The 15,610-nt window shown below is 38.4% G+C and overlaps 1 protein-coding gene across 1 annotated transcript in view; it reads right to left on the reverse strand.

Annotated features, from left to right (window-relative positions):
• Positions 1 to 1,608: 1,608 nt before the first annotated feature.
• DHX15 (DEAH-box helicase 15) overlaps positions 1,609 to 15,610 on the reverse strand; it is a 44,756-nt gene continuing 30,754 nt past the window's right edge. Inside the window, exons 8-14 of the mRNA XM_088131572.1 lie at positions 15,278 to 15,427; positions 14,683 to 14,791; positions 12,425 to 12,616; positions 9,121 to 9,243; positions 7,965 to 8,155; positions 5,630 to 5,799; positions 1,609 to 2,157 (exon numbers count right to left, since the gene is read on the reverse strand). Of these exons, the coding sequence (XP_087987698.1) occupies positions 2,040 to 2,157; positions 5,630 to 5,799; positions 7,965 to 8,155; positions 9,121 to 9,243; positions 12,425 to 12,616; positions 14,683 to 14,791; positions 15,278 to 15,427 (1,053 nt within the window). The 3' untranslated portion in view covers positions 1,609 to 2,039. The remainder of the gene's footprint in view (positions 2,158 to 5,629; positions 5,800 to 7,964; positions 8,156 to 9,120; positions 9,244 to 12,424; positions 12,617 to 14,682; positions 14,792 to 15,277; positions 15,428 to 15,610) is intronic.

Genomic DNA, 15,610 nt, shown 5'->3' on the forward strand with positions numbered 1-15,610 from the left:
ACTTCATCAAATGCGAGAGAGAGATGCAGTGGGGTCGTGAAAGCTTATGCCTTTTAATAAAGTCAGTCTGAAAAGATGCTATCACACTCCTGATTTTTTTGCTCTCAACAATTGCTGAGTACAGTATTTGTGTATCAACAGTTCAAATCCCTAATTTCCTATCAAATTGTTCACCAATTGAGTAATAATTCTGAATACAGCCTTCCTTGAGATAAAAAGGATTGCCTCTTTTGGCTAAGTAATGTTTAAGCCTTGTCTGTTTCACTGCTAATATGTTACTGAAAAGAGAGAACATAAGCTTATCAACCAAATGTGCACCTTGGCATTGAAAGAATTGTCTACTCACTCAAGTTATCTATGCATGTATTTTAACATTTCTGGTCCTTACTATTCATGCTTGCAAGAACAGTCATGGTCCTAAACGGACTTCTCTCAAAGTAAGCAACTGCTTGTTTATCTTTTGTAACTACAAACCTATTCAGGTAGTCCTCGCTTAATGACCCTTCATTTCATGACTGTTTGAAGTTACATCGGCGCTTAAGTGACGTACGACCAGTGCCCAAAGTTACAACCATTGCAGCACCCCCGCAGTCACATAATTATGATCCATGCACTTGGCAACCAGCTCACACTTACGTTTGCAGCACCCCGGGGTCACGTGATGACCATTTGTGATCTTCCCAGCTGGCTTCCGGCAAGCAAAATCAATGCGGAACTGCACAATTCACTTAACAACTGCATGATTTGCTTAATGACATGATTCCCTGAATGACCACAGTGATTCACTTAACAGCTGCCACAAAAAGGTTGTAAAATCAGGTCGTCACGATTCACTTAATGACTGCATCACTTAGCGACCTAAATTCCGGGCCCAACTGTGGTCATTAACGAGGACTACCTGTAGACTAAATCTGCTTCACTTGGAAAGAACTAGAAATGGGAAGCATTTTGCAAAGAAAATGTGTGAGAAAACTCTTAGGAAGACTGTTTTTTCCTGCAAAGATCAGCAAGGCATGACATCTCAAGGGCACTGGGGAGGGTAAAAAGTCAGGACTTGTTTGACAGTAAGTGCCAATTGAGGGAGCTGCCATAAACACTTTCACATGTCCTGGAAAACCACTATTGTTTTTCTGGAATAATCTCTCTGCAAAATTGATTACTGGATGAAGACTATATAGTCTTTTGGCTTAACTGAATGAAGGGGATTCTTCTGGCCTGCACCAGTAAGTTTAAACAATCTGATTTAACCTTGATGCATCAGATAGAGCCTTTTGCGATGAGAGCTTAAAAAAAACAAACCACCTGCCTTACAATGGATTTAAAACATGCCTTTTCACTAGATGCTGCTCTAGAACATTTCTCCATTCAACATATACTAAGATGGAATCAAGGTCAAAGTTTTAGCTGCTCTTTTTCAGATAACTGTGATACCATACAATACTGAATATGCATTAATTCACCACCACACCTGTGTGATCTTTACCAAACCTTATGCAAACTTCTGAACACATAAGCCAAAATACTGTAGGTAATTCAATTAAGGCATCAGGTTAACTTAGTCCAGAGTTATTTCTTCATTAAGGGAACAGAAACAATAAATTGCCAACATTTTAGTATAAATAGACTTTATTGAAGTCAGTACTTCTGTAGTGAAGCTGAAGATTGCGTCTACATAAGCACGTTGTAACATTTCACAACTTCTAAAAGGAATGTCAACAATTACAACGATCATGCATGCCATGGTCGATAATCACATTTCAGAAGCATTTTCAACCATTTCTAAAGAAATGCTTACAACATTGTTATATAGAGAGAACTACTTTTAATAAACTGCAAAACATTGATCAGCTTTTCCCGTATGAGTTACAGTGTGAACACAAAAAAGAGGCATACATGTTTAATTTATGAAATCAGAATGGAATATTTACTGTAAAGAAAATTATAAAGCTCCCGAATAAAGGCAAAGAGCACAACCTGGAACTTAAGAGTTCGTTTATTGTTTTAAGCTGTTCTCTGAGCAAGTTCAACTCAAATGCAATTCAGTACTGTGAGTATTCCTTGGATTGAAGTTTGGCGATGATGCGGTCCAACTGTCTCTTTGCTTCACACTGTGGGAAGTTGCTCATGTCATAATATTGGGGGGCAATTTTCACCAACCTGCCAAAGAAAGGGAGGTCTGTCATGTAAGCACAAAATCTGAGTGTGACGCTGGCAATGGCAACGGCTTGGTTAGTAGTAGCCGCTCACAATAAAGGTTGACCACGTAATGAAAGGATTTTTAATTCCTCCTACATAATGTAAACAGGCTATATTTTTAATATATTAAACTGGAAAGTTAATATCCAAGTGATGTAAATTACAATGGTAATGATTCTGCGTTCATACTGTTTAGATTTCATAGAGTCAGGCTGTCAAATGGCCTTTACGGAAACAAATACCCCTTCCCCATATTTTATTTCTGTTCACGTTTATATTATAGTACTGCATGAAGACAACTCACTCTTGTGCTGATATAGTGTTTTTATCATCCAGCCCAGAGCCAGAGAATTCAAAAAGTGTTCTTATAAAGTCCCATGCACTATTTCTCTACATCATGCTCTGTTCAAACTGTAATGTACTAGATTTATAATCTGCTATTATTACCTCTGTAATGAGTTTATAATGTATATACCCAGTAGCTCTCCTTTAAAACCTAATTGAAAATCATGCTTAAATAATAAATTCCAGTTCTGGCCCACAAGAAAACTGATCTGCACAGTTCAGAGGTAAAAGAAAATCAGAAACAGATAAATTCAGGAAGTCAGGCAGGGCTTCAAAGTCCCACCACAACTCACGGGTATAAGCCCAACCCTTGATGCTACTCTCTTAATGTACAGAGAGCCCGAGAGAGAAATCTTACAGCCGAAACTAGTAAGATACTGCCCATCTAAAGAAAGTTAAAACGAATACTTTTTGATAAAAAACCAAGAAAATGAAGCAAATCAGGAACAGGCAAACTTCTGTGGTCACATCTGGAATGTTGAGAGCCTGCGGTGAGTGCTGTCACAAGATGGCTGCCATGAAGGAACGTGCCAACTTAAAAGAAAAGCTGCTACGGTGGGCACAGCTAGGACATTAGCGCACACCCCCACCCTCATGTGTACGTAGAGATATTATTGTAAATAAAAGTTAAGCTAGAAGGTGATGCTTTGCAGCATGCCAGTTTCATATTAAAAAAAAAAACCCTAAAAGCATCTAAACAAAATAACAAAAATTAGACAAGACAAGGAATTTGACAGTTATCAAGGAAAGTTTTGAGCTTTGAGCCATCATTATGCCTGCTCCAAATTACAGAATAGTCTAAAAAACATGGAAGTAATGATATTATCTAACAAGGCAATACAAACATTTTCAATTATGATCCCTAATTTTAGATTTCAGTTTAATTCCTTATTTCTTAAAATACTGTTTCCTGCTTCACAAAAGAATACAAACACTACTGAAAATAGTATTCTTTTAAAACTTTGCTGGTGTTATTTATTTTCACTCTTTACAAAGAAGAAGAACCTAATTTCTCTTTACAGCATTCAGCCCATCCTTCTTTGATCACCAGTGGGTTTATCCACAATACCACCCATTTGAATCAAAAGAAAAAAACTGAGATGACACAAATGTAATTAAAATGAAGAGGAGGTATTCCTGTTCCAAGTCTCCTAAACTTTTAATTAAAACATAGCTTTAGTGCTTAAAAATAAACCAACTTTGACAAAAATGTACAGTGGGGCAAAAAAGTATTTAGTCAGCCACCAATTGTGCAAGTTCTCCCACTTAAAAAGATGAGAGAGGCCTGTAATTTTCATCATCGGTATACCTCAACTATGAGAGACAAAATGGGGGAAAAAAATCCAGAAAATCACATTGTCTGATTTTTAAAGAATTTATTTGCAAATCATGGTGGAAAATATGTATTTGGTCAATATCAAAAGTTCATCTCAATACTTTGTTATATATCCTTTGTTGGCAATGACAGAGGTCAAACGTTTTCTGTAAGTCTTCACAAGGTTTTCACACACTATTGCTGGTATTTTGGCCCATTCCTCCATGCAGATCTCCTCTAGAGCAGTGATGTTTTGGGGCTGTCGCTGGGCAACACGGACTTTCAACTCCTTCCAAAGGTTTTCCATGGGGTTGAGATCTGGAGACTGGCTAGGCCACTCCAGGACCTTGAAATGCTTCTTACGAAGCCACTCCTTCGTTGCCCAGGCGGTGTGTTTGGGATCATTGTCATGCTGAAAGACCCAGTCACGTTTCATCTTCAGTGCCCTTGCTGATGGAAGGAGGTGTTCACTCAAAATCTCACGATACATGGCCCCATTCATTCTTTCCTTTACACGGATCAGTCGTCCTGGTCCCTTTGCAGAAAAACAGCCCCAAAGCATGATGTTTCCACCCCCATGCTTCACAGTAGGTATGGTGTTCTTTGGATGCAACTCAGCATTCTCTCTCCTCCAAACACAACGAGTTGAGTTTAGACCAAAACATTCTACTTTGGTTTCATCTGACCATATGACATTCTCCCAGTCCTCTTCTGGATCATCCAAATGCTCTCTAGCAAACTTCAGACAGGCCCGGACATGTACTGGCTTAAGCAGGGGGACACGTCTGGCACTGCAGGATTTGAGTCCCTGGCAGCATAGTGTGTTACTGATGGTAGCCTTTGTTACTTTGGTCCCGGCTCTCTGCAGGTCATTCACTAGGTCCCCCCATGTGGTTCTGGGATTTTTGCTCACCGTTCTTGTGATCATTTTGACCCCACAGGGTGAGTTCTTGCATGGAGCCCCAGATCGAGGGAGATTATCAGTGGTCTTGTATGTCTTCCATTTTCTAATTATTGCTCCCACAGTTGATTTCTTCACACCAAGCTGCTTGCCTATTGCAGATTCAGTCTTCCCAGCCTGGTGCAGGTCTACAATTTTGTTTCTGGTGTCCTTCGACAGCTCTTTGGTCTTGGCCATAGTGCAGTTTGGAGTGTGACTGTTTGAGGTTGTGGACAGGTGTCATTTATACTGATAACAAGGTCAAACAGGTGCCATTACTATAGGTAATGAGTGGAGGACAGAGGAGCCTCTTAAAGAAGTAGTTACAGGTCTGTGAGAGCCAGACATCTTGCTTGTTTGTAGGTGACCAAATACTTATTTTCCACCATGATTTGCAAATAAATTCTTTAAAAATCAGACAATGTGATTTTCTGGATTTTTTTTCTCATTTTGTCTCTCATAGTTGAGGTATACCTATGATGAAAATTACAGGCCTCTCTCATCTTTTTAAGTGGGAGAACTTGCACAATTGGTGGCTGACTAAATACTTTTTTGCCCCACTGTACATTTTTGTCAAAGTTGGTTTATTTTTAAGCACTAAAGCTATGTTTTAATTAAAAGTTTAGGAGACTTGGAACAGGAATACCTCCTCTTCATTTTAATTACATTTGTGTCATCTTTTGTAATTTGTGTCAAATTACAGGCCTCTCTCATCTTTTTAAGTGGGAGAACTTGCACAATTGGTGGCTGACTAAATACTTTTTTGCCCCACTGTATGCACTTCACTGACATCTGGAGATTGCAAAAACAGCTTTGAAGAAAAGCAGGCTTACCATTCTGGCTTGATGTCTGTACAAGTGCGAATGTAGTTCTTTGTAGTAAGAACAAATTCATTGTAAAGCACCCATTCTGGTTTGTGATCAAGAACTGTTGACGGATGCAGCTGTACTACCTGATTATCTTTCACTGTCAGGTAATGTCCCGTCCGTTCCAAATGTGCCACCTACATGATCAATGTGACAGGTCACTTTCAAGTAAAGTTATGTATTAACAATATTCATACTTATACTACAACTGGGTTTTCTACTAGAAGTCTCTCATGACAGGAAATCTTTCAGCAGAAATGAAAAATCAAAATCTGAGAATATGATTTTTACACCCATAACACTATGATAGTTAGTCCTCGCTTAATGACCATTTCTTCAGCGACTGTTCAAAGTTATGGCAGCGCTGAACAAAGGAACCTACAACCAGTCCCCGAAGCTATAGTCGTTGCCGTGTCCCCACAGTCACGTGATCAAAATTTGGGTGCTTGGTAGCTCACCCACACATACAATCACAGGGGTGCTTCAACTCCCCTCACATGTCTCTCTCCCCCCATCTCTGCCCTTGTGGCCCCCTGCACTCTGTAGCCCCAGTAGCCCTAGCTGATCTTTGCCATCTTCTTGCTCCTGCTGATGAGGCACTGCTGATGAGGCGTGCCTGGCCTGGCCCTTCACAAGGCAGCTGCTGGCCGCATGAGGCTTTCTTCCCAAGGTCACACTTGACAGTTTCCTCATGAGACCTGGGGAAGATGGCCTCACATGGCCAGCAGCTGCCTCACAAAGGGCCAGGGTGGAGACGCCTCGTCAGCAGCGGGAGCAAGAAGATGGCAAAGGTCAGCTGGGGTGGTAGAACACAGGGCAGCAGGGGCCTCGGAGTGCAGGGTAGTGAGGGCAACTGCAGCTATGGCTTCCTGGGGCAGCTGTGGCTTTGTGCTGCGCTGCTGGACCAGGCTGGGACTTCCCACGGCGGCTGCGGCTTCACACTCTGCTACGGCTGAGGGACTTCTTGCAGACCCAGAGGCTTGCTGCCCCACAAGGGAGGGTGCAGGGTGGCCAAAAGAGCAGAGATGGGGGAGAATACCCAGTTGGGGGTGATGAAGGGGAGGCAGTCCCTTACCTTGGAAGAACCAAGGCACGGGTCTGGGAGGGACCAAGCCCAGAATGGCTTGGATTGGGATGGATCCTCAGCTAACAACCACTGGAATTCGGTTTATGACAGAAACAGGGAGTGCCGGAACTGCCGTCACTAAGCAATGTACTTAGCAGTGGAAATTCTGGTCCCAATTACTGTCATAACTCAAGGACTACCTGTACAATCACAGGACTAATTCCAAATCCTATCAAGAGGAACCCGAAAGACAGCAATCCAAAATAAACAGGTCCATAAAAATATCTGAAGGATCAAACTCTTCTATTTGTTGCTACCTACCCCAGGCCCCAAATGAATTTTGAGCAACAATTTTAATCATTTTTCATCACCAAATGATTTTCTGTTCATAAATGTCCTGGTAACAGCCAGGAGAGCACAGACCAAAACAAAAAACAAACAAACAAGCACACAAACAGATGTTTCTTTTTAAACTTCCCAAATTTAGGTTAGGTAATCTGCATTTATTAAACTGATTGCTAATTTTATGGCTAAAAGTTGTTATAATCACCAGATGCAAAAGTAACATCACTGCTATATTAACAGTACAAAAATTATAGGTGTGAGCCAGAAACTGACAAGTTGTAGATGATATTATGCAATCTAAGGCCTTCTAGGAGTTCCTTTCCTATTAGAACCCTAAGTACCTATTTAAAGACTGAAGAGCTCTGGCAATGATGAGCATCAGGAAACATGAACATACTACACACCTTCTATCACAGTTTCACCAGCTCCCTTTGCACTCCAAGGTCTGATCAAGAGTATTGCTATTAACATTCAAACATTCTTATGTATGGTTTATTGAAAATGGCTAGATTCTCAGTGGCTGGATGCCGGTATCTAGTGAAGCCAAAATCCAATTTAGGCACAGGGTTAATTGTGGACCAAGCCACTAAGATTTGTCGTATTTGCAGGTTGTCTCAAGGATTGAACACATCAGAACAGGTTATCCAGTGTGACTCTCTGAATGTGATCCTAGTAGAATGCTCTCCCCCATTACTCAGTCATTCAAATAAGCCTTAAAACCTTTTAAAAATTTGCTGATCTAGAGCTCACTTGTAATATACATTGCTTTGTAAAGGTATGACTATAATCCCTTCAAGTTGCTCAATAATCAGCTTGTACTGTATTTAACAACAACAAAAACATTTAAGGGACAGAAAATTGGATACTTCCCTACTTTATTTGGGGACATACCTGCATGAAGTAACCAGTAACCAAAGCCTTTCTTATATTGATGTAATAGTCCCTGCTTGTGAAGTCTGTGCTTCTACGTGGCAAATTAAACCTGTCCATGATTCGTGACAGCTGTTGGCGTACATTGTCTGCAGACATCAGGGACCTGTAGTTAATGAAGTTGTCATAGCACCACTGAACCGATTCATGATCTGCAATGTTAAAAAAAAAGTAATGAATCATCTAAAAATGAGCATTTTACGAAATTAAAACAAATACACAATCAGAAACCAGCCGGATGTCCAAATCTAGTCAAGCGATTAAAATCTTGAACGACAGTCTTTTCAGTTATATGTTCTTTTTTAAAAAAATTGAAATAGACAAAAGCTACATTTGCAGCAGCACCAAGGAAATAAACCCCAAATTGTTCAAATGTGTTCAAGGAAGTCAGGACAATAGGAAGCAACAAGGGAGAATCAAGTAAACTGAAGGAAGTGATTATGGGTTAGCACATAAAATAAAATCTATAATATGCATTCTGTAAAGCACCACGTTGCTTAGCCAACTAAACATCAGAGTGTTCTAACTGACTGAACAGACCCAGGATCAACTTCTCCAATAATCAAAAATGTTCCTATAAGAATATCAAGAATTCATACAACTTAGTTTCCTTTGGTGACTAATTAGTATTTTCTTCTACACAAACACAAAATCAATTCAACAATATATAACAATATATACATTTAACCAGACTGAATTATTTATTAAACCAGCCTTTTTTCTATATTAGAAAATATATTTTATACTAGCATTTATTCATAGATTAGGGATGCTCTTCCCTTCCTACTTATATTTTTAAGGATGATATTTTCCCCATTCCCATTACAGATCATCAGTCCTGATAGCAAGTAAGAAGATCCACCGTTTTTTGGATCAGAATAGTAGTGGTCTAAAATAAATTCAGCAGCATGGCCAGAGTCAGGACCATGATAAAAGCAATGGCAACTTTTTACAAGCTACATAAAATTATACAACACAATCTATATGGCATAAAACTATGTGAAAATTGCCATAAGGGCGCACAGTCAGCTCAAGGTAAAATAATTCTCCAGCTGGAATTAACATCAATTCAAACTGTCAACACAACATACTAAGAATATTTCAAGTTTATACTCACTTTGTTTAAAAGCGTGGTAGACATTCAGCAACGTCAAATGATCTCCATCTATGTGGGCGAATCTCATCTTGGCCTCATCTGCTGCTTTCTTGGCTTCCGTGGGGCGAACAAAACACTGTGGGACTAAACAAGGTTGGTATGGGCCCAACACAAACGCCCATATCGATGAGTCACGCATTCACAGATAGAGGAACAAGGCCTAGCTAGGTCAGTTCACAGAGCATAGGGCAGGGCAGGATGGCCTCCAACTGCATCTTGGACTGTCTACTACCTTGATTTGGTACATCAACACCTAACCACATCTGCAAGACAAGAGGGGTTTCAAAGCTACAGAATGCCTGATTATTTTGACTAGAAGTAGGCTTCAAAAAAAAAAAATCTATTCTGAAGGCCATCAACTGGAAGGATAATATGACCTTGGCACAAAACCAAATGCTGATAGCTCTACCAAATGCTGTGGAGACGATGCATCCTCACAGAATTAATCCATGGTCAAGAGCAAGCGGTGGGAAAGTGGGGTAGTCAATAAGAAAACCCCCTTAAAAAGGTTAGGCCAACATCCCCTCTTTTGGCAAAGGGCAAGAAATTGCATTATAGCTCTATCGCCATCAGCAAGCATTGCTATCAGCATTGGTGGATCAAAACACGTGTGAACAATATATGGCACTATGGCGGTCCAGGGCTCGGATCACAGCGGCAGTGGTGGAAGGTAGACTGCCCAGCAGCTTTATCAGACCTTAACAAATAAATCTGAATTTAGTGGACTGAGACTCGGCTCAACCTTTTTACACGGAGCCTTCTCTTTATATAATGCGCTGGTTATCATCTGAAAGGTCAAAATGACCACAAACAGTAATTTCATTATTTAGAATAGGTAAATATCCCATAAAGCAGCTCATTTGATACTTTAAAATCTGTTTCTTTTAAACATGACTTTCATGTAGGAAAAGCTAGATCTTTTCACTAAAGATAATATAAAACTCCCCATTTATTTTATATAGGTATTTAAATAAAATTAATCACCCTGGATAATAAAAGGACAGGAAAAAAAACTGTTCCTTAAATTCCTTGAAATTTTTATCTGGGTCACAACCAAAGCTCATAAAGTTTCCATTAAGTTTTGTTTTAAATGTAATTTACACAATTTTTAGATTGGTCTTTTAGCTTCTAACAATATAGAAACACTGGGAAAAGACTGAAAAACAGTACAGAAATTGAATGCTATGAACAAATGCAATATGCCAACAGCAATATTGCAAAAGGCATACTGTTTACAGCACAATTTTTTTAAAAAAAATTAAGAAGTGGAAGTATAAAGAGAAGTGTTTCTACAAAAACCAAATGAAGTCAACATCCAGAAACTGAAAATATATAAAATTGTGTGGAACTAAGGCTACTGAAAACCATCAATATTGAAGCACAAAAACTGCCTAAGTACAGATTATATTCATGTTTATACTGCAAATTGTCTAATGAAGAGCAGTGCTCATTTTTTTAATCACCATTTAGTCAAGGTCCTAGTTTGGGGAAAAAAATAGGACTATTTCAATTTAGACAGCTTTGATCAGCAAATTATTGTTCCCCCTTCATTTTATCTATTGTTTAGGCCTAACAGTGTTTCAAGATTGCTGTCTTAAGTCTTCCCACAGTGAAGGGCTCAACTCACTGGATTACTTCTGGGAAGACTGTATTCTGAACCTATTAGATGGCTCCCATATTCATTTTGTTCAATCTGATTATGCTTACTGGTGGTTTTTTTTGGGGGGGGGGGGAGGTTGGTGGCAGTTTCTGGAAACCAATATATAGACAATTGCTCAACTATGTCCAAGAAGACAATTACCCCACACGTTTCTTTTCCACTGTGTATATATGCTACATACATATATCCTTAGCTTGAAGAACCATAAATCCATCATATGTATGTATATATGTATAAACATTTTACAACTTACTGATAGAGAGGGTGATTTTTAAATAAAATAACTCTGATCAAAATATTCACATATACAGCTAGAGGGAATAAAACATAGCTACTTCACTTAAGAATTCAGTTCCAATAATATTCTTGCACGAAAATGTGTAGCATAAAAAGGCAGGCATCAACCTACCACCACCTCCGCAAATAAGGCTACAATTTACTCAAGACAATGAGATTCTGCCCTGCCCATCTGCTCTGAGTCTGAACTGTCAAAATTCGGCAATAAAACATTGTAGCTTGTTTTTAGAAAAAAAAATTGTTATAATGTGAATAAGCTGCAATAATAACGTGACTGCTTGTCTCACCAAAAACCTTTATCTTATGCTGTACCATGAACTTGCACATTTTGTGACCAGCAAAACATATCTCCTTTTGCACTCCTTAACTGGTAATATCCCCATTGTCCCAACAAATAGCTGATATTTGGTTAGTTATAGAAATAAGTGTCAGGTTTAAGCATATCATTTCTTTCCTTGCTTTTTCTGGTCTTGAACTGGTTTTCTTCAGAAGGAATAATTAAAGATTTAGGCCAGTACCCAAAGAACCACACACTAATTCTTCATGGTCAAAAAGTCTTTAGACTTGGATATCTGAAACAGCAGCTTCCCTGGGGAACTCAACTTTCAAAAGAGTGCATGGTGTAAGCTGTCCCAAAAATTTTTAAAAATTGGCGTGGTCAGGCTCTAGAAACCATCCTGGCAACTCTTTGGATACTAGCGCTAGGAAAAACCACTCTGTGATAACAAAAGACTGTGGTTCAAACCAATCTTTTCAATCATACCTGCTTCTACTTAAACAAACAAACAAACAAACAAAAAGAGTATGTAGTGATACTGTAATATTAAGCAGTCATCTTCCCCTCCAGCATTCCCTTTCAACAGTGAATATTTTTCAAATTTATATAGCCTTGAAAGGATTCTCTTTAATACCTTTATAATGTACTAGTTGTGAAACAGGCTATCACAATTTAGAGGACTAGAAAATAAAGCTGGTTATTATTACTACTGCTCATCTTCATAACCAGAAATGAGCTGAACTACAGTTTCTAATAAATAGAAGTGTGTTCCTATGATTTTGTAATCCTTAACAGGTAAGAATTTTTCTGACGTGAGACGAGTTAGATCACCATTTCACACACAATGACTTCTTTAGCTTCAACGTTGATTTCATTTATGAACTTTACTCCATTGTGAAGCATACTACACAGGAAGTTTGATTGGCACAAATCAAGCTTTTTAAACATCGTAAGTCCTGATGCAGGAATATTACAAGCTTCCCCTAATTGGAGATCTGTGTTTTGATTGGCATCTCTGTCCCTGCTATTACCTGACAGCATGGCAGTAATAGATAGAATCTCATTAGAACAGTTGTAGTCGCAACTTGCAATAACCATTTTAGCCAGCTGCGGATCAAGGGGAAATTCTGCCATCATGGATCCCAGTTCAGTCAAGTCTCCATCATCATTTAAAGCAGCTAAGTAATTCAAAAGCTCTAAGGCTCTCATCAAGGTTTCTGGAGCTGCAAAACACACACATACGCATGCTGCGGTAAGCAATGCCATTCCCAAGCTGCTGAAATTCAAAACAAACAGCCATCAAATTAATTCAGTGATAAGTAGCAATTAACAGATCTGGAGCTGGCTTTGGTGTAGCGCGCAATCACAGAGATCTGGCTACAGACAGACTGATTTACAGAGCCTCTTCCAGCTTGTAAATAAAAAATATTTATTCCACCATATTTGACATAAACAAATCTTCATAGGCTGTGGCAGGTTCTTAGCCTTCTAATATTATTAAAGTATTATAAATACTGTTAAAGTAAAATGTAAAGCTATTTAATATTTACTACTACTTTTAATGTATTAGTAGCATTACCATCCAAATTAAACGGTGGCAAGGCATATTACAGGAGTCCCAGCTACCTCGTGCTTTTCATCATCAGCTCACTTCTCTTGCATTTTGTAGAAAATGTGCTCTTATTTTATTTCAGAAGGAAAGCAAAAGGGCATTTGCTGTTTTTAGTTTGAGTTTATTAAACACGTAGACTGTGGTCTTGCCAGCCAATATAGTTCATGGCAGGCAGACAAACATTATGGTCCTGTTTATGCCCTGTTATTTCACAGTGCCTACTCTCCTCTTCCTTTCAAGTATCTAGGCAGCACCCTGATCCCAGCTGTTTGGTTGCCAATGCTTGCGGACTCTAGGATCCACCCCGTTTGGAAAATGTACCCCTTGGATGCACCTAGAGACACCTGGCATGGATTCTCCGTTGACTAGCCTCCCCTCAACCTCTTGCTGAATCCCTGGTGTTTTGGCTCTTTGTCTTTGGGACAAGCCCAAGATTTACCCTACACATAACCCCATTACAGCCCTAATTCTTCCTATGGGCAGCAAACTACAGCAAAATGAAATCAGCTCCAGAACTACCTGGCTGAATTTTTGGTAGTGGAAGACAAGAAGGTCAATTCTGCAGCTCTGTGTGTGCAACTAAAACACACAAATTTACAGTTGTCGTTGTTGTTTTAAAGGAATGCAGGAAGCTTGGGAGGAAAAAATTGGCTAATCATCTATAAGCTTGGCATTTTAACAGAAAATGATGTCCAAACACTTAGACAGACACCTTCATTTTCATTTTTTTATAAGCATATTTTTTACTTATAGTACATTAAATCTATTTTAAGTCTATTGACTTACTCAACATGTTTGAAATTTACTGCTGAATAAGCCCTGTAGTTTTATAACTCTGACCTTAATAAATTTTCCTGGGCTGCAGATAACATAACTGAGCAAAAGATGTTAGAGGTACAACTTGTGCAGAGCAAATCAAGATGAATAAGATGAACCTGGTTTTCCCCAGTATATAATACAGGCTTGTAGGGACCAGCATTTTTCCCCCACCTTGGCACCTTCCAGATACGTTTTGACAATCTAACCAGAACTCCCCAAAATTTCCAATCAAAAGTCATTAGGCTGGGAAAGGCTGCTAGAAGAAATGTAAAATACTGTATGCACAAGACTTAATGTCTTCAATTACCTTTTTACAGACAGAGCAATGAGAAAGAAGGCTTTCAGCAATGCAATTTAGTATATGAGAACTAGTCCTTTTTGGATCCAACCTATTACTGAAGTTCCAATTCCAGGGACAAAAACTAAATCTGTATCTAAAAAGCCAACAAACTGATTTGTAGAACACCCTTATGATATTAAAATATCATTTTAATATCAGTTATATTTAATATAATCAGTTGATGACTGTAATAAAGTTATTTAATTTTGATATTAAAATAATATATTACGACTGCTTGTAGCAACTGCTCAACATGTTCAACATCCTTTGCTATCAAATATCACTGCAATTACTACAAAGAGTATAGCAGATATATTTTTAAATAATGATATGCACCTTTAAAAAAAAAAGCCTTTTGGCACTGATGGATGGCCCTTGTTACACTACAATGAATTTGATATGTTTCCTTTCAGGTAACACACATTTATTCAATTCATGCTACAAAAAGAAACAAATGTATCTAGTTATTGCATAATATATGTCCACAAATGTAATTTTAGGAATTCTTAAAAATATACCTGGTGGGTCCATAAAATCGAAGTGAACTAAATCATCTATACCAAGTTTCTTCAGCTGTAATACCACAGAACCCAAGTTGGACCTCAGAATCTCAGGATAGGTGTTGTCCTGAAAAGGATTATTTTATATATTTTAGAAATAAGAACTTTTTTTTTTTTGGTTAAAAAGTACACATCTAATAGAAAGCAGCGAACAGAAATGGAATTTTAAAAGCCTGTTTCATGTTTAATAGTAGCTATTTACTGAAAACTGCTATCCTGCTTGATAACAGAAGCCATTTTTAATGCAAATGTATTTATATTTGCAATTGTAAGAATTATGAAATTTTGAAATAACAATGAAAGCAAACGATCACAATAAATAACTGGGGTGAAAGCAAATAAATCTTTGATACTAGAGAAGCAAACATGGTGCATGAATAAGAATATTAAATTACAGAATAATAAATTGCTCACTCTTTTACTGGGTCACATTATTTCCTAACCAAGAAGATAAATCATTATTATGGCTCGTGATGAACGCATATTCCAACACACCAAAATTCAGTGCAACAATCACTTCTGATCGAAAGCTAATGAACTGCAAGTTACGTACCTGCATCTCCGTTTTATAAGCTTTCTCCGTATATAGACGGAAACATTTGCCTGGCCTAGTACGACCCGCACGGCCAGCTCTTTGTTGAGCAGAAGCTTTACTAATTGCAGTTACCAACAGAGATTCCACTCTGATTCGCGGATTGTATACCTATTTGGTAGAAGAGTCAAATTTAAAAAATAATGTTCACAAGCTCATACAATATTTTATTCTCTCTAAAATTTATTGGGCAACACAACAACAACAAAAAAAGACAACCTCTCTCATTTTATTAATCCATTGACACTTTATTTACTAACTCCCTCCACTTTATTATAACTACATTTTTAAAGA

Source organism: Python bivittatus, unplaced genomic scaffold, assembly GCF_059951505.1.
Source record: "Python bivittatus isolate LINGU-HERP-01145 unplaced genomic scaffold, Pbiv_v1 ctg000960_np1212, whole genome shotgun sequence".
Lineage (NCBI taxonomy): Eukaryota > Metazoa > Chordata > Lepidosauria > Squamata > Pythonidae > Python > Python bivittatus.